Raw genomic sequence first — 18,391 nt, forward strand, 5'->3', positions numbered from 1 at the left:
CTGACAGCAGCGCCCGAAACGTGTTTACAGTAGGAAAACCTCTGCTCCCCAACGCCGTCTGCGGCGCTGCTGGGTTCTTCCTCCCCGCGACGGTCACGGAGCGGCTGCGCCCCACTGATCCCCTCCGGGCCCCTCGCCGAGCCGCGCCCTCCCGGGGGCGTCCGGCCCCAGGGCCCGCAGCTCTCCGCCGGGCTCAGCCCGGTTTGTGTTTGGGGTGCAGCGACTCTCCCCAAGCACCCTCTGGTCCCCGCTTCTGCCAGCCGGGGCCGAGCCGGCCCAGGAACCAGCCCTCGGGTTCGGCTTGCTCGCTCCCAGCGCCCGGCTGGCCGGAGGCTTCCCGGGTCTGGGAAACTGTCGGCAGGGGGACGGAGCGGCGCGGGGTGGGCGCCAGAACGGTCACAGAAGCTAGAATACACCCTGGTGCCCACCGATCGTGCGAACAGCTCCCTAGAGGAGGAGGTCCGGGAGAGCAGGAGGACGGCAGGGGTTGGGGCGCGGAGGAAGGGGGCGAAAGCTGGCCCTCCATCCCCACGTTTTCCCACGTCTCCAAACGGGCGCGGGAAGGCTCCGCGCTGCCACCTGGCGGCGGCTTCGGCCCGGCTTGGGAGCCGCCGGGCCCAGCCCAGGTTCCCCGCGGGTGTGTGTGTGTTTGTGCCTCTGTGTGTGTGTGTGTGTGTACGCGCGCGCGCGCCGTGCCCGCCGCCTCGTGAAAAGGAACAGAAGCTTGTGTTCCTACGGCCCATCTCCGTGGCCCGGGCAAACACACTCTTTCTCTGCTGGACAGGGAAAGAGCAGGGGGAAGAAAAAAAAGGAGAAAAAAAAAACGAGTTGGCATTACTAGGAATTGCTTAAACCCATCAGGGGCTTAGGAGAGGAGGGTGAGAGAAAGTAGTAAAAATGATTCGAACCGCGGAGCTCTTATCTCTCAGATTTAGAGGACAAATACATGCTGGATTTCATTTTTCGCCACAATCTTTTATTGATATTTCGCAAAGACACAGACTTCCCTGGACTCCTTTTTCAATACGCCCCCTGGGACGCCCAGCCCAGAGGCAGCGGACCCCAAAAGACGTGCTAGGTTCGGCCACTTGACCCGGTGGGCCGTCCGTCTAGGATTTTTTTTCCCCTAAAGTGTAGAATATATACATATCTATCCTGGAGCCTTTTAATTGGCACACCACAAAGACATCAAATTTCCCAAAGCTGCTTCCTTGGCTGCTAAGGAAACAAAGAGAGGGGCTTCCCAGCCCCCAACCCTCCTTCATTTCATTTGAGCTGAATACTTGTCTGATCAGCTCCTACAACCATTGTTTCTCTGGCCAAGGCAAGCTCTTGCAAAGCACGGCAGGGCACATGCAGATGTGTTAAACTAATTTACCATCAGAGAGAGAGAGAGAGAGAGAGAGAGAGAGAGAGAGAGAGAGAGAGAGAGAGAGAGAGAGAGAGAGAGGGAGGGAGGGAGAGAGGGAGAGTTAGGCAGTGAGATAGAATCTGCCCCATGTCATCCTGTGGACGTGAGGATTTATATTTATAGTGTGCAGGTGTGCGAGCACAGAAGCAAGGAATTAACAGAGATTCCATCACATGAATTGAGGGAGACAAATAAAATGTTTACTATCATTCAAAACTTTGAAATTTCAATTATACCTGGCATCCCTGCTAATCAAGAGAATGAGTCTATCATTCTAAAACGAGGTGTTTGGGGGTTTTTTGGGTTTGTTTTTTTTTTTCTTTTTCAGTCTTACAAAATGATCTTGGTCGCCTATGACTAGGGTTTCAAAAGTAGTGTGAGGAATCACTTCGTGTACAGCAGAGCCAGCAGAGGGAACAGTGAGTACTGATTTAGCAGGGGCCATCAAATACTTGGTATTTGGGGGGAGGGGAGCGTCAGCGTTGGTTACAAATAATACAGAGTTGGGTAAGGAGAACACGGCAATCTTTTCTCATTGTTCAGTTTCCAGAGGCCCGGAAGGCGCACATGCTTACTTCTCTGGTAAGTCCTCAGACAGGGGACTTGAAGAAAAGGCCATTCCTCTGTCCTGTTTGCTCACCCATCAGACAAACGGACTTCACAAGTCTGTACACTCACGTCTAATCATCTCACCGACCGGATGGGAATTACTAATGCCATATTTCTTCAATTCAAAGGACATTTCCTTTTCAGCCTGAGACAGGAGGCCACCTTACAGCCAGGACGCTGTCATAGTTTCTTCAGTGGCCGTTTTTCTTCCCTAGAGACCCCGGACCATGTTGTGTCTGAAAAATCGACTGGATTTCTTAAAATACCGAAAACAGATGTAACAACGGAAATAGACCAAGCAGGCTTTTCTTTATTATTATTATTATTATTAAATTTTGGGGCCTTATTTGTTTGATTGTTGTGAGGCCATGGGATCAAACCTAAAGTCTCACACGGCCCCAGCTGTTTGGTTTGTTTTTTTGGTACATTCTTTTAATAATCTATCTCACTTGGAGCATAAGCAAAATTGCTCTGACTGCTCTGATGAATTTATGCCTTTGCCCACCCTATTGATTGAAAGCAGCATAAGTGGCTTTGGATACACAGCCTCTGGGGCTACCGAGGTAGCACAGTGGGTACTGCGCTTGCTGTGCGCACGCCCACCTGGGGTTTGACCCCCACATCTGATACAGTTCCCTGTTGCCCCCGCAGCAATGCCCCCCCCCCCGCCCCCGAGGGCAGAGTCAGGAGCAACCCCTGAGCATTGCCAGGTGTGGCCCAAAAACCAAAAGAAAAGAAACATTCTTCTATTGATAACTCATCTTTAGTGAATTATTGTTAGCTAATGATACAGTCAAATCATTTGCCCTGCAGGATGTAAAGAGACCGGGAGAGTAGGTAAGGCACTTGCCTTGCACAGAGCCCACCTGGGTCCAATCGCCAGCACCGGGGCTGGAGCGATAGCACAGCGGGGAGGGCGTTTGCCTTGCACGCGGCCAACCCAGCTTCCCATATGGTCCCCTGAGCACCGCCAGGGGTAATTCCTGAGTGCAGAGCCAGGAATATCCCCTGTGCATCACCGGGTGTGATCCAAAAAAAAAAGCAATCCCCAGCACCACATACGGTCCCCTGAACACTGCCAGGAGTGGGCCCTGGGCAGAGCCAGAAGTAAGCCCTGAGACCCACACATATCGTCTAAATACCAAAATAAATCATTCATTGGAACAGATCCCAAAACATAGCCTTTTTTTTTGTCCTAGCAGAAAAGTATTGAGAATATGATGCATTTATGTGGGATTGACCAGTGAGGTGTGCTTGGGGGCACATACTAAAAGAACATTGAAGGGTATGGTAACACACTCAGATTTAATATATGCTCGCCTGCCAAAAAGAACCAGTGGGTGTGCTTTTTAAACAATATGCTTGCTCTTCTTAAAGTAAAACAAAAGTATATAACCTGGGGGTAACGAAATGGTCAGAAATGATTTGCACGGACACACAAAAACATTGTGCTTTATCCTTTAGCGATCCAATCAGATGTCTCCAAAAGGTGTTCTCTGCAGTAAAATTCTGAATCTGACAGCCCAGGACTCTCGCCAGTCTTCATGCTTTAAAAAATTGGACAAGGGCCTGGAGCAATAGCACAGTGGGTAGAGCGATAGCCTTGCACACGGCCAACCAGAGTTCGATCCCCGGCATCCCATATGGTCCCCTGAGCACCACCAGGAGTAAGTCCTGAGTGCAGAGTCAGGAGTAACCCCTGAGCATCACCAGGTGTGACCCAAAAAGCAAAAAAACAAAACAGCAACAGCAACAAAAAAACCCATGAAAGCTGAACAAGGTAAACTAGGAGCCTGTGCCTAGCACTTGTTCGATCTGAGTCAAAAAGCTGCTTTATTATGCTGGCTCAGCCCTACCTACCCACTGGTACTGCTCTGGAGAAAGCGTTTAATGGGGTCAGGGGAAGTCTCGCGAGACACCAGTTCTGATTTCCACCCTGTGGGATAGAAAAAGAATTTTTAATGGTCACATTGACATGTATTCTGAGTACCTACACGCCCATTCTTTGTTTTTTTAATTAATTTATTCTTGTAAAGTTGTTCATGATTTATTACACTCAATATCCCAACACCAATCCCAACACCAGTGCACCTTCCCTCCACCATTGCTTCCAACTTTCCCAACCACCCCTCAAGCTGGTCCCTATAGCAGGCCCTCCATAATTTATTTTGTATTGCTTGTTACAATGTGCCAAAATCGATCCCAAAAATATTTCCTCTAAAGAAGGTGTGTGAAAATTGCTGTATCTCACCAGGGGGCCAGTCACCCCTTGCAGAAGAGATTACAAACATGTTGTTACCGGTTAAGCCTTGTGTGTTAATACTTTCTTGATCGAGATCAGGCACCCGTTATTTACTATGAAGACACAGTCAGTGCTCTTCACCAAGTTTCTTCTAAAACCATGAGGCCTTGGGCCAAAACAAAAGCACACCGGGTGAGGCTGACCCGGGTTTGATCCCTGGCGTCCCATATGGTCCCTTTGGCCCTTTAGGAGTGAGCCCTGATTGCACAGCCAGGAGTAAGCTCTGAGCACAGCAGGGTGTGATACCCTCCCCCCCCCCGCCCCTCCCCTGCCAAAAAGAAAAAAATATCCATGAGAACTTGACTTTGATCCCTGGCACCCAACAGGCTCCCCATTCCTCCAAGCTCCCACCAGGTTTGATTCTTGGGCACCAACAGGTCTGGCCCCCAAACCAAAATCAGACTGTTTTATTTAATAATAATTGTGAATAATTGTGAAGACTGCCTGCAGACTATGGGGACTGGATTCAAGGGGTGGAGCTCAGATTTCATATTCAGTAGGCTCAGGGTTGAGCCTGTGGTCCCCCAAGAACCACAGGGAGCCACCCACCACCACACACACACACACACACACACACACACACACACACACACACACACACACACACACACGGCTGCAGCCCCAAAGCCAAAATAAAAGCACAGACAAACAGACAATAGAGATTCTGCTCTTCTCTTCCTGTGGATGACATCCATTGTCTGGGACCACTTTTCACATCAGTAGCCCATTCTGAAATTCCGACTCTCACACAGTATTCCACTGACACATTTGAGGGACCAAGAGCAGGGTAGAGCATCCACTGAGGGTTTCCTAGCCATAAAACTCGCCGTACCCTCACAACCAGCCTATAGAAAGTTGCTGCCTGGTGTCCTCAGATTTCAGATAAGGAAAACTGAGGCCGAGTCATCTCCCCAGGGCTACAAAACCAGCAAGAAAGGGCAGCTGCCAAGTGCAAGATAAATCTAGCGCCTCCTCTCTGGCTCTGGCTACCAATCACCACCTCCTTTTGTCACTGCTCCTGGCCTTGACCTTTTCATTCTATATGCTTCGATAAGTCCCAAGTAGGAATTATATAGAACTCGTCTACCAAGGCGAAGAGGAAGGCAGTCTGGAAGAAAGGAAAATGTGGAGCGAAGAAGTCTTTGATTTTGAAAATGTTGAAAACACATGATTTAGAAATTAAAAGGTATTCCCCACTTTTACACCCCACCATGACCCTCCCGGAAAAGCATGGAAATTCTTCCGTTAATTGTGGAACATTGGCGTGTTCCAATGGAAAGCTCCTGTGTTTGGGGTTATTCAGGATTTATGGGGGAGCTTAAGTCATTAAATAACCAGAGTTAACCCCTGTTTGGTTAAGAGGGCAAGCAATTTTTGAAAAGAAAAAAAAAGATTCCACTTCTCTGCCTTCCACAAACAGCACAAAAATGGCACTGAGGACTCAAGCAATACATGGACATCTGTGCTGTACCTAGAGTTGTTAAAATAATTGTGATGACAGGTGTCTAGGTACCACTTTCTTAATGGTTTTCAATATCTACTGATTTATTGTCGTGGCTTTCCCTCCCCTTTTTACATCCTTGATTTTATGAAGGAGCCAGAGAACAGATTTTTGCACTAAAGCCTGAGTCTTTATTCTAATACTGAAAAGAACTAATAAAAATAATCACTTGGCTTTTAAGCAGAAAGCTTCCATTTACAGTATTTCTCCCTCCCCCCTTCCAAGCCCCTTGTTATCTAACATAATGGTTAGAATACATTTCCGTCTCTTCCCTTAATAATTTCATGCATTAACATCCTCTTCACACACCAGACTCTCCTCTCCTCTCTCTCTCTCTCTCTCTCTCTCTCTCTCTCTCTCTCTCTCTCTCTCTCTCTCTCTCTCTCTCTCTCTCTCTCTCACACACACACACACACACACACACACACACACACACAGAGCAAGAGGAAAAAAGAGGCAGCAGAAATCTCAGCTGTACTTCTAGCCCTTTTAAAAAGTTTGCTCTGTAAATTGGAATGAGGTCAGATTTGGAGCTTCTCATTGCACGCGGAGATTATTATTGCATCGGGTTCCAAGCCAATGGGAAGCCCGGGGGAGGGGCTTGGCACGAGGAAGCGTTGGTTACAGCGGCTGATTGGCTGAGGCCAGGACTGTGAAAGGATAAAGAGGCGCGAGGCGGAATTGGGGTCTGCTCTAAGCTGCAGCAAGAGAAACTGTGTGTGAGGGCAAGAGGCCTGCTTCGCTCCCAGGTCTCTAGTTCTTGCACGCTCGTTAAGAGTCTGCACTAGAGGAACTCTGCCATTACCAGCTCCCTTCTTGCAGAAGGGAGGGGGAAACATACATTTATTCATGCCAGTCTGTTGCATGAAGGCTTTTTGGCTTCCTACCTTGCAACAAAATAATTGCACAAACTCCTTAGTGCCGATTCCGCCCACAGAGAGTCCTGGAGCCAGAGTCTTTTTTGCTTTGCATTGTAGGGAAGGGACTAAGTGCTAGAGACAATGTCGCTTTCCTGAGCTCCGGGGAGCGCTCGTGAACTGGAATCAACTGCTTCGGGGGAAGGAAAGAAAAAAGAGAGAGAGAGAAAGAAAGAAAGCGGAAAAAAAAAAAAGGACTTGCCTGGGAGAGGCGGCGGCGGCTAGCAACTTGCAGTGGAAGCTTCAGCAAGCAGCATTCGAGAAGAAACTCCTCTCCACTTGAGCAAGGTCTCCAGACTCCGCGGCGAGAGGCAGAAGAGCCAACTGCAGCAGCAGCGCGGTGAGAGCTAGCGAGAGGGAGAGAGAGGGAGAGAGAGAGAGAGAGGGAGAGAGGAGAGAGGGGAGGAGAGCGAGCCAGCCAGAGAGACGCTCCAGCCTGGGAACTACAACTCCTCTGCAAGAGACGGAGTGCGCCCGCCCCGCCGCTCCTGGAGACTTCGCCCCGCTCGCCCGCCTCCGCCCCGGCCGGGAGCCGCGGGGCCCCGCGCGGCCGCCGCCGCCGCGCGCGTCCTCCCGCTCGGCGGCCGCTTGGCCCGGGGAGCCGGGGGGGACCCGGCGATCGCGCGTCCAGGAGGGGCCGAGCGCGCGCGCGCGGGGGGCGCCCGCCGAGCCGGGGCCATGGTGCAGCAAACCAACAACGCCGAGAACACCGAGGCGCTGCTGGCCGGCGAGAGCTCGGACTCGGGCGCCGGCCTGGAGCTGGGCATCGCCTCGTCGCCGACGCCCGGCTCCACGGCGTCCACGGGCGGCAAGGCCGACGACCCGAGCTGGTGCAAGACGCCGAGCGGCCACATCAAGCGGCCCATGAACGCCTTCATGGTGTGGTCGCAGATCGAGCGGCGCAAGATCATGGAGCAGTCGCCCGACATGCACAACGCCGAGATCTCCAAGCGGCTGGGCAAGCGCTGGAAGCTGCTCAAGGACAGCGACAAGATCCCCTTCATCCGGGAGGCGGAGCGGCTGCGCCTCAAGCACATGGCCGACTACCCCGACTACAAGTACCGGCCCAGGAAGAAGGTGAAGTCGGGCAACGCCGGCGCGGCGCACGCCGCCAGCGCCGCCAGCGCCGCCAAGCCCGGCGACAAGGGAGACAAGGTCGGTGGCAGCGGCGGGGGCGGCGGCGGCGGCGGCGGCCACGCAGGGGGAGGCGGCGGGGGCAGCGGCGGGGGCAGCGGCGGGGGCAGCAGCAGCAGCGGCGGCGGCAGCGGCGGCGGCGCCTCCAAACCGGCGCAGAAGAAAAGCTGCGGCTCCAAAGCGGCGGGCGGCGGCGGCCTGGGCAAGCCCTACGCCAAGCTCATCCTGGCGGGCGGCAAGGCGGCGGCGGCCGCCTTCGCCGCCGAGCAGGCCACGCTGCTGCCGCTGGGCGCCGCGGCCGCCGACCACCACTCGCTGTACAAGGCGCGGACTCCCGGCGGCGCCGCCACCGCCGCCCCGGCCGCGCTGGCCACGCCGCCGCCGCCGCCGCCGCAGCCCGCGCCCAAGCACCTGGCGGACGGCGGCGCCAAGAAGGTGAAGCGCGTGTACCTGTTCGGCGGGCTGGGCGCGGCGGCGTCCCCCGTGGGCGCGGACCCCAGCGACCCCCTGGGCCTGTACGACGACGCGGCGGCCGGCTGCTCGCCCGACGGCCCGTGCCTGAGCGGCCGCAGCAGCGCCGCGTCCTCGCCCGCCGCCGGCCGCTCGCCCGCCGACCACCGCGGCTACGCCAGCAGCCTGCGCGCCGCCTCGCCCGCCCCGTCCAGCGCGCCCTCGCACGCGTCCTCGTCCCACTCGTCCGCCTCGTCCTCGTCCTCGTCGTCGTCCTCCTCCTCCTCTTCGTCCTCGTCCTCCTCGTCCTCCTCCTCCTCCTCGTCCTCCTCCTCCTCGTCCGCCTCGTCGTCGTCGGGCTCCTCGTCCTCGTCCGACGACGAGTTCGAAGACGACCTGCTCGACCTGCACCCCAGCTCAAACTTTGAGAGCATGTCCCTGGGCAGCTTCAGCTCGTCGTCGGCGCTCGACCGGGACCTGGATTTTAACTTCGAGCCGGGCTCGGGCTCGCACTTCGAGTTCCCGGACTACTGCACCCCCGAGGTGAGCGAGATGATCTCGGGCGACTGGCTCGAGTCCAGCATCTCCAACCTGGTCTTCACCTACTGATGGCAGCGCGCGCGCGCGCCAGCGCGCGCAGGGGGGCTGGGAGCCGACCGGTGTCCCCCCCCTCACACACACAACACACACACACACACACACACGCACACACCCACACACACACGCGCGCGCACACACACACACACACACACACACACCGGGGCGCGGGAGGTGGGGGAGAGGTGGGGGGCCACCTCTCCTCCGACAGACAAAGAAACGAAACGAAACGAAACAAAAAAAAGGCTAAGAAGAAAGGAAGAGGAAAAAAGAAAAAGCGAGCAGAAGACTGGAGAGAGAAGAGGGAGCAAGAAAAAGAAGGAAAAAAGGGGGGAAATGGAAAAGGAAGAGGAAAGAAAAAAAGGGACCAGGACCGGCTGCGGCTGCGTCCCGGGCTGTTTGGAGAAGCGGGAGCGTGGTGTTTTTTTTTTTCTTTTTTGGGGGGGTGCCCAGTGCGCTCCCATCCCCCACCTCTCCGAGTGGCGGGCCAGCGGGACGCGGAGGGTAGACAGGGGCGATGTTTTATTGTTGTTGATGTTGTTGACGGCAAAGAAGCTACTTGGAGTTTCCTTCTCCCCCACCCCTTTGCTTGAAGAGACCCCCCCAACTCCCCTTCTTCCACCGAGCTTCCGGACTTGTCTGCACCCCCACTTTGTCCTCCCTCCACCTCGGGCAAGAAGTTGGTAGTTGGTTCTGGAAACTGAAGGAATTCTCGTCTCCCTCTCATCCTCTTGGTGTGTTTTATTGTTTTTTTTCCACCCCTGTGCCCCCCCCCTCTTTTTTTTCTATATTTTTTGTTTCTTGGCCAAGAGGAGGAAAAGGGAAAAAAAAAAAAGAAAGAAAGAAATCCACCGCGGCCCTGGGGAAGGGGGGGAGGGGGTTGTGCCTTTGCACCCCCGCCCGTTTCACGCACACACCCCCTTGCCCATCCCGGGTTGCAGAACACGGCGAGCTGCCGGGGAGGCGAAGTTGACCGACGGCAGAGGTTTTTTGGGGGGGAGGGGGGTCGCGCGCACGTCGCGCGCTGGGACTCAAAAGACTCCACGCTGGCGAATGCACCCCCCTCCTTTCTTTTTATTTTTTTTTTCTTTGCATTTCCCGCCCCCCCCCTCCGCCCCTCTCCTTTTCTTGTCCTTGCAGCCGGATGGGGAGATGTTGAGTGACCGGCGCGCTCGGGAAGAGAACCGAGTTGGAAGCCTCGGCGGCGGGGCCGGGGGTGGCGAGGGCCGCGGACCGGCCGGGGCCGGGGATCGGACTGAATTGGATTTGCACGTCCCGGGGATGCGGTGGCGGCGACGTGCGACTCCCCGGGGCCCGCGGGCGTGCAGCGCAGCGGACGGGACTCGAGGATGCGGTCCCGGGGCAGTGGAGGGCCAGTTGGTGTCTAAGTGGGGGGTGGGGCGGGGCGGTGGGGGTGGGGAAGAAAAAAAAGGAAAAAAAAAGGTTTTTTTTTTTTCTTCTCTTAATCGGAATCGTGATGGTGTTGGATTATTTCACTGGTGGGGTTAATATAGCATGTTATCCTGTCTATCTTTTAAAAGATTTCTGTATTAAGACTGTTGAGCAGTTTTTAAAATAGTGTAGGATAATATAAGAAGCAGATAGATGGCGCTATGTTTGATTCCTACAACGAAATTATCACCAGCTTTTTTTCATTCTTAACTCTTTAAAGGATTCAAACGCAACTCAAATCTGTGCTGGACTTTAAAAAAACAATTCAGGACCAAATTTTTGCTCAGTGTGTATGTGTGTATTCCTTCTAGGTGTAAATGAGAAGACTTTTTTTTTTTCCCCTCACCGATGCTCCATCCTCGTATTTTTTTTTCCTTGTAAATGTAATCAGATGCCATTTTATATGTGGAAGTATTTATACTGGCCAAACATTATTTTCTTATTTTGTCCCTTTTTTTTCCTTTTTAAAAATCTTTTTTTTAACTTCCTTTATTCCTTTTTCTTTTCTTCTTTTTCTTTTATTTTTTTTTATATATATTGTTGTTACCCACGCCATTTTACGTCTCCTTCACTGAAGGGCTAGAGTTTTAACTTTTAATTTTTTATATTTAAATGTAGACTTTTGACACTTTTAAAAAAACAAAAAAGACAAGAGAGATGAAACGTTTGATTATTTTCTCAGTGTATTTTTGTAAAAAATATATAAAGGGGGTGTTAATCGGTGTAAATCGCTGTTTGGATTTCCTGATTTTATAATAGGGCGGCTGGTTAATATCTCACACAGTTTAAAAAAATCAGCCCCTGGTTTCTCCATGTTTACACTTCAATCTGCAGGCTTCTTAAAGTGACAGTATCCCTTAACCTGCCACCAGTGTCCACCCTTCAACCCCAGTCTGAGACAGAGAGGGGGAGATTCAGCCACACACCCTTTGCTTTTAAGAACACATCTTTTTTTTTAAGAAAACAAAATACTGTTCTGTCCAGAGGCTTTAAAGACTGGTGCATTTACATCAAAAAAATAAAAGGGATCCTGTAGCTTTAACTTGTAAACCACATCTTTTTTGCACTTTTTTTATACGCAAAAACGTGCCGTTTAAACCACTGGATCTATCTAAATGCCGATTTGAGTTCGCGACACTATGTACTGCGTTTTTCATTCTTGTATTTGACTATTTAATCCTTTCTACTTGTCGCTAAATATAATTGTTTTAGTCTTATGGCATGATGATAGCATATGTGTTCAGGTTTATAGCTGTTGTGTTTAAAGATTGAAAAAAGTGGAAAACATCTTTGTACATTTAAGTCTGTATTATAATAAGCAAAAAGATTGTGTGTATGTATGTTTAATATAACATGACAGGCACTCGGACGTCTGCCTTGATAAGGCAGTTCCGTTAAGGGTTTTTGTTTTTAAACTTTTTTCTTTTTTTTTCTTTTTTTTTCCTTTTTTTTTGCCATCCATCCTGTGCAATATGCCGTGTAGAAGAATATTTGTCTTAAAATTCAAGGCCACAAAAAAAAAAAAAGTTTGGGGGAAAAAAAAATAAGAAAATCATGCCAGCTAATCATGTCAATCCACTGCCTGTCAGATTGTTGATATATACCTTCTGTAAATAACATTTTTTTGAGAAGGAAATAAAATCAGCTGGAACTGAACCCTAAATCTTGACTTTTTTTGTCATTATTAACGGCCAGAGCCTGAGACTTGGGGAAGAGGGCCTTGCACCGTGTAAACGCTGCACCAGCAAGATCTGGGATTGCAACCTTAGGAAAGGCCCAGCTTGCCTGCTGAAGAATTCTGGGTTCTCCTGGCCAAGTTTGTGGGGTCCTGACCCTGAAATGATGGCGTCAGCTCGACTTGCTTTCTAGGAATTTTCTGAGTTTACCAGTTAAATAAACGCCCTTTGTCTTGCGCGTTGGGAGCGAGGGGGAGGGGCGGCCGGACAGAATTCTTTGCAGATGAAACTGGCAAGATGATTTTTTTTTTCCCTTCTCTTTTAAAATAGAACCAAAGCAGCTCTTGCTTTGTCTTGCCCAGGTTTCCCATCGAGCCCTGTCTAAAATCATCTTCTACCGCCCCCAGGACGAAGAAGCCTGTCCGGAGATGCTGCGTCCGTCCCCCGACCCCCGCCCTCCCCCCCCTCAGACCCCCTGATCAGCTGAGAGGTGTAACAGTCGCAGGGCTTTCCGCCTCCCCGAAGGAAATGATGCCCAGTTTGTGTGGTCACGCCAAAAAGAAAGGCCACCGTGCGGGTGACCCGAAGGAGTTGGCTGCCCCAGGGCAGAGAGGGAAGGCCTGCTTTATAGAAGGCCCGGGCTTCTGAAAGCCAGTGATAAATTATACACCATAACCACGGGCCACAGTGTCGCTAAGTGAGAAGAGTAGGATACATTTTCTGAGGCTCATTTGTGTTTGCTTGAAAACCAGCAATTTGCTAAGAAGCAGTATTTTCCTGGGGGTGGGGGCAGCTTTTTGTTTTGTTTTTTTTTTCTTTTTTTTTTTTAAAGAGTTAACCTTTGCCCTTGACTGGCAAAACCTATCTTCACTTCCAAGTGTTTCTTTCTTTTAAAAAATGCAGGCTGTATGTTAATTTTTGCAGGACTGGAGAGGAGGGGTTGGTAAACGGAAGGGCTGGGAAATGAATAAACCTTTGATCATAGTGATTGCTCGGAGGTACGGGAGTCCCCATTCTGGAATGTGCAGCTGGAAGAGAGACTTGCGTCTGCTAGTCCCAAACAAGCAATTTTTTCATTCAATGCAAAGCAATAATTTCCCCCTCCAAAATAATAGAACTATGGGATTTGGGTGTCATTTTGTCTTTGAAGAAGCAATGGGGCTACTCGTTTGCAAATATTCCTTTTATGCATTCTAGTATATTTAGTTTTAATTGTGGTACCTTTTTAAGACCTGGAAACAAGAGAAGCTCTTAAGTTTCTTCAAAGACCTTTTGTACAAAGACTTGTATAAAAGTGCTGAAATTTAATCTTCATTATAGTGTTGGTAGTATGATTGATTTCTATTTTTCAGATCCATATTATCAAAACCTTGACTTATTTATTGCCCAAATAATACATTTTTAAAGGTTTTTGTGTGTGTGTGTGTGTGTGTGTGTGTGTGTGTGTGTGTGTGAAGGATTTTCCTGCTGTAAATTTTGATTTTCCATATCAGGCCCTATCTATGCCTTAACAGTTTTCCTCAAGAATTTTGATTATCCTGCTTTAAAAAAAAAATGCTTAAAAAAAAAGATGCTTAAGTGCATGTGTCCTATGTAGGAAGTGATAAAAGTGGATGTAAGAAAATATATTTATACTTGAGGGATTCTTATGGGTTAGACAGTACCAGACACTATAAACTGAAAATCCAAGCAGTTTAGGATGTCCTTTTCTTTCAGATAATGGGGGTCAAGAGAAAAGCAAATGTCAGAGGTGGGGGAAGGGAAAAAATAAAGCAAAGCAAATTTCAGACTTCTGAAGAATTTCAAGACATTTTTCTTTTAATGACCATCTGGCCCTTTGCCCCAACTGAAATGGGAATCAGGAATACTTGGTTTTGTTTTTTACGCTGTTTTGTGCCAAAGAAAGTGCCAGTAAGCGAGTAGTTTAAACCAAGCACCTAAAAGGGTTTCTTGGATTTGTGTTTCTATGGTTCTGGGAAGATTGGGAGTAGGAGGATTGGTGACATCAGGGAATTCTAGAGAAAGTGAGGGGTTAGGAAGTGGTTATCAACACTAACCATGCATTTCCTGCTGGTGAACACCCCCAAATTTGAAAACATGATTTGGTCTATACGAGGGGTCAGAGTGTTATGTCATACATTTCAGGACCCCCAGAAGTTACTTGGAAAGAACCTTATCTGTAAGACAACTAAAATATAAAACATAGGCTGACAATACGGCTCAATTCTGTCTGCATCCTTTTAAATTTCTTAGGACTCGCTCTTTTCTTTCTACTGCCCCGCCCCCCTTCCCCTTCCCCCAAGCCCCCACCCCCACCCCATCTTTTTTCCCCTCCTTTGAAGCCTCAGTATCTCTCACACATATTTACAAGTTTTTTCCCCACCCCCTTAAGTTCATCCTGGAAAATGAACTCCACAGATGGGTATCTATCATTTGAAAGTCAGTCGGGAGGGGAGGGCGGTGAGAATAGGAAACTGATGGTGTTTCAGACATCGATAACAATGTAGCTGGTGTCTGCCTTTGCCCAGAATTAAACACAGAATTCAAGCCCATCTCTCCCGGTCTCCAGAACTCCAGTTAACCAAACTGGTGTCCCATTAAACGGAATGTCTGGGGGCGGGGGGGGGGGGGGGGCGCAGAAGGCTTAAGGCATCCTTCCACCTGCAAATTAACCTTCCCCACTAGGTTGCCTATTAAAATGCTTCAATCCTGTTGATTTTACATTTCCATAGTCCCAAGCTTTTGCTTGTTAGTGGCTTTTATTAGCTGTGGTTAGGGAGCTGCCAGGGGCCTGGGTTAGAATGCTGAGTCAGAGGGACGAGTTCTAGGACCTTGTTCCAATTCCTCAGTGTTCTAAACTCCCAAGGAGAAAGGAAGCGCTTAAAGCTAGTGAGAGAATGGGTGAAAATACACACACACACGCCGGCGAGCCTGGCAAAGTGCCCGGCCTGCTATGTGGCATCATTAAGTGCTAGTTCCTTACCCCAGTGGGCTGTTTTTAAAAGGTAAACCTGGTGCAAATCTGGCGCCCTGCGAGCAGCATAGGTTATGCTTTTTTTTCTTTAAAACCCAGAGCCAAGGATGGAGCTCCTGCTTTGCATTAAGAGGTCCTGGTTTTGGGGCTGGAGCGATAGCACAAAGGGGAAGGGCGTTTGCCTTGCATGCAGCCGGACCCCGGGTTCGATTCCCAGCATCCCATATGGTCCCCTGAGCAGCGCCAGAGGTAATTCCTGAGTGCAGAGTCAGGAGTAACCCCTGTGCATTGCTGGGTGTGATCCAAAAGGCAAATAATAATAATAATAATAATAATAATAAATAAGAGGTCCTGGTTTCAATCCCCAGCAGCAAAACAATCAGCCAAGCGTGTGGCAGGATTACCTGGAGATGCTCAACTCGTGCAGAGATGAGGAAGATGGACAGGCTAGGAAAGAGACCCCCCCACCCCCAAAATAAGCACCCCCACGACCACCACCACCACCACTCACGAGTTCCCAAGGATTACGGGAGTTCCAATAACAGTCATCACATTTTCTCCTAGTAAAAGATGCCTGCCAGGGGGTCTGACGCCTTTTCTGTTTTTTGGACAAGAATTTGGCCTGAGAGCAGTTCAGTGAGGAGTCTGGGGGGGGGGCGTGAATTCAGAAGTGAGAGAAAGGCACTGGAAGTTCCACCTCACCAGCCCCAGTTCTGCATTCCGTAAATAACACCCGCTTCAGGGCTTCAAGAAACCCACCCAGCCCAGGCTAGAGGCCTGGGCTCACAGCTAGGACTGGTCCCAGACCGGCTCTTCCCCAGTGCCCAGCTCCAACTTCCTCTCCGTTTGAAAACGTAAGTGTGAGTGATGGCTTGGATGTCAAGGGCCAACCCTGCAGCGCACGCAGAGATAACGGTAGTTTGCAAAGCAGGTATTGGTGAAAGACCTCACCGCAGAGAAGGTGACCGAGTTCCTGAAACTTCAGTTTTGGTCGTGTGAAAAAAAGAAAAAAGTGATGGAGATTTCAGGAAATGAGAACACTGGGAATTATCCCAGGGAGCACACGCGGCCTTTATGGACAGGGTGACAACCTACTCATTCTATCCTAATGAGATTGACCGTTGGCTACAGTTAACGCGAAGGGTTTTATGGTTTCCTGCATGTGGTGTTTTCCTTCTCAGTGTTAGAAAAGAAGAAGGCGAAAAAAAATAAAGAAACCTCACATGGCCAAACGGTATTTCCCAGGGGACCGTTTGCATTTGGGTCTGTGCCTTAGTTTATGGTGTGCTTAGGGTGTGTGTGTGTGTGTGTGTGTGTGTGTGTGTGTGTGTGTGTGTGTGTGTGTACAGCATTTCCCAAGGGGCCGTTTGCATTGAGTCTGTGCCTTGGTTCATGGTGTGTCTCGGGGTGTGTGTGTGTGTGTGTGTGTGTGTGTGTGTGTGTGTGTGTGTGTGTGTACAGTATTTCCCAGGGGCTGTTTGCATTTGGGTCTGTGCTTTAGTTCATGGTGTGTGTGTGTGTGTGTGTGTGTGTGTGTGTGTGTACAGCATTTCCCAGGGGGCCGTTTGCATTGAGTCTGTGCCTTGGTTCATGGTGTGTCTCGGGGTGTGTGTGTGTGTGTGTGTGTGTGTGTACAGTATTTCCCAGGGGCTGTTTGCATTTGGGTCTGTGCTTTAGTTCATGGTGTGTGTGTGTGTGTGTGTGTGTGTGTGTGTGTGTGTGTGTGTGTGTACAGGTGAATTATCTAGCCCATTTTCTTCTGTTTCAATTCAAGCCAGTTGGTTCATGGAATTCTGCCAAGCAAGCACTAAGTCAGGGCCAGACACTTCCCATAGAACCCTCCTCACCTGCACGATCTTTACTTTTGTTTGTTTGGTTTTCTGCTGGTTCGGTTTGGTTTTGCTTACTGGGTCACACCCTGAGATGCTCAGGGGTTCCTCCGGTCTCTGCACTCAGGAATGACCCCAGTGCTGGTGCTGTCTGTCCGTGTTGCAGGAGAACCCTATGAGATGCCAAGGGTTGAGGCCACGTGGGCAAGGCAAACGCCCTCCCTGCTGTACTCTCCGTCCAGCCCTGGAATCTTTTTTTTTTTTTTAGGCAAAATGGTATCTCATTTTTGCACTCATACCAAACTTGCTTTGAGAGCTTGCTCAGATGCTACTCCCTTTGAGGTTTAGTTCTGTTCTAGAAGGAAGAGAAGACGCAAACCACGCGGCTTTCTTTTGCCAGCTGCTTAAGTGTGTTGGACTAGCTATTAAGCACGTGAGGTGAGGCTGGGGAAAGGCAAGAGGCGACTGCAAACATGACTCTTCGTACTGGACTCGGGGTAGTGAAGGGCCAGCAGCATTAGGGTGTGATGGGCCAACGCATGGTGCATGTAACTGCTTTTATAAGCACTAAGCAGCCAGGCCCTGTTTAATGATCAATTAGCTCTCCTTGTATGTGCGGTTAATTGCCACTTGCTTTCCCAGCTTGTCCTGACTTTCCCCCGGCTCCAACACCTAAAACCTGTGAAAACAGCCTCTCTTGGAGCTCTGCTGCTGACCTTCAGCCCGGCCTCGAGCTTTCTCCCTCCCCTTTCCCACAGTCCCATGTGGGCCTTTTATCTCTCTTGTTTGCCAATCCCCTGAGACTTTGAATAATTTATTTGAAGTTCCTGGGAAGTTGGGAGACTGGAATCTCAAAACACACTGCACTTTGTTCCTCCGCCACCTCCAGCAGACGGATCCGGAAGCCTGTCTTTGAAAAAGGTGGCGCTAAGTACCTTTAGGAATCTGCTAACACTTTTAATTTAATTTTTGAAAGAGCACCCAATGAATCCAAAGTCGTTGGGGATGGGGGGGTGTGGGTGAGGGTGGACAATGCTGGGTGAAAGGTTGCCCTGGAGCCCTGGAGGTGAAAAGTATTTTGTGTTTTCCCAAAACTGCTTCCACAAATGCCTTAAGAGTCTGGGGAGGGATTAGTGGGAGGGGGGCCCGGTACAGAGAGCTGGTAACGGGGTTAAGGCATTTACCTTGCATATGGCTGGTCAGGTTCAGGCCCCAGCGCCAGGTATGGTCTCCCTGAGCACTGCCAGCAGTGATCTCTAAGCACAGATCCAGGAGTCAGCCCTGAGCATGGCAAGGGGTGACACAAAATACAAAAACTAATAATAATAATAAAATTAATGAAAACAACATATCAGTAGGGATCGGAGAGAGAGCTCAAGGGTTAAGGTGCTTGCACGGAGCTGACTGACTCAGTCTCCAGTGCTGAACGGGTGGTCGCTGAGCGCACACAGCCAGGAAAGTAAGCCCGGGTACCACCAGGTATGAGACCCCATGATCAAACAACAACCAAAAGACATTGGTTGGTATTTTAGTAGGCGA

The 18,391-nt window shown here is 50.2% G+C and overlaps 1 protein-coding gene and 1 long non-coding RNA gene across 2 annotated transcripts; one reads left to right on the forward strand and one right to left on the reverse strand.

The window, feature by feature from the left end:
* Positions 1-3,310: 3,310 nt before the first annotated feature.
* On the reverse strand, positions 3,311-3,959 carry LOC129402232 (uncharacterized). The gene is made up of 2 exons (XR_008628598.1): positions 3,881-3,959; positions 3,311-3,589 (listed from the first exon to the last, which is right to left on the reverse strand). It is a non-coding gene; the product is annotated as an uncharacterized LOC129402232 (long non-coding RNA).
* Positions 3,960-6,215: 2,256 nt separating this feature from the next.
* SOX4 (SRY-box transcription factor 4) lies at positions 6,216-12,030 on the forward strand. The gene has a single exon (XM_055127929.1). The coding sequence runs from the start codon at positions 7,419-7,421 to the stop codon at positions 8,931-8,933; it is 1,515 nt and encodes a 504-aa protein (XP_054983904.1). The 5' UTR covers positions 6,216-7,418; the 3' UTR covers positions 8,934-12,030.
* Positions 12,031-18,391: the final 6,361 nt, after the last annotated feature.

The sequence above is a fragment of the Sorex araneus genome, chromosome 2 (assembly GCF_027595985.1).
Source record: "Sorex araneus isolate mSorAra2 chromosome 2, mSorAra2.pri, whole genome shotgun sequence".
In the NCBI taxonomy this organism is placed as follows: Eukaryota; Metazoa; Chordata; class Mammalia; order Eulipotyphla; family Soricidae; genus Sorex; species Sorex araneus.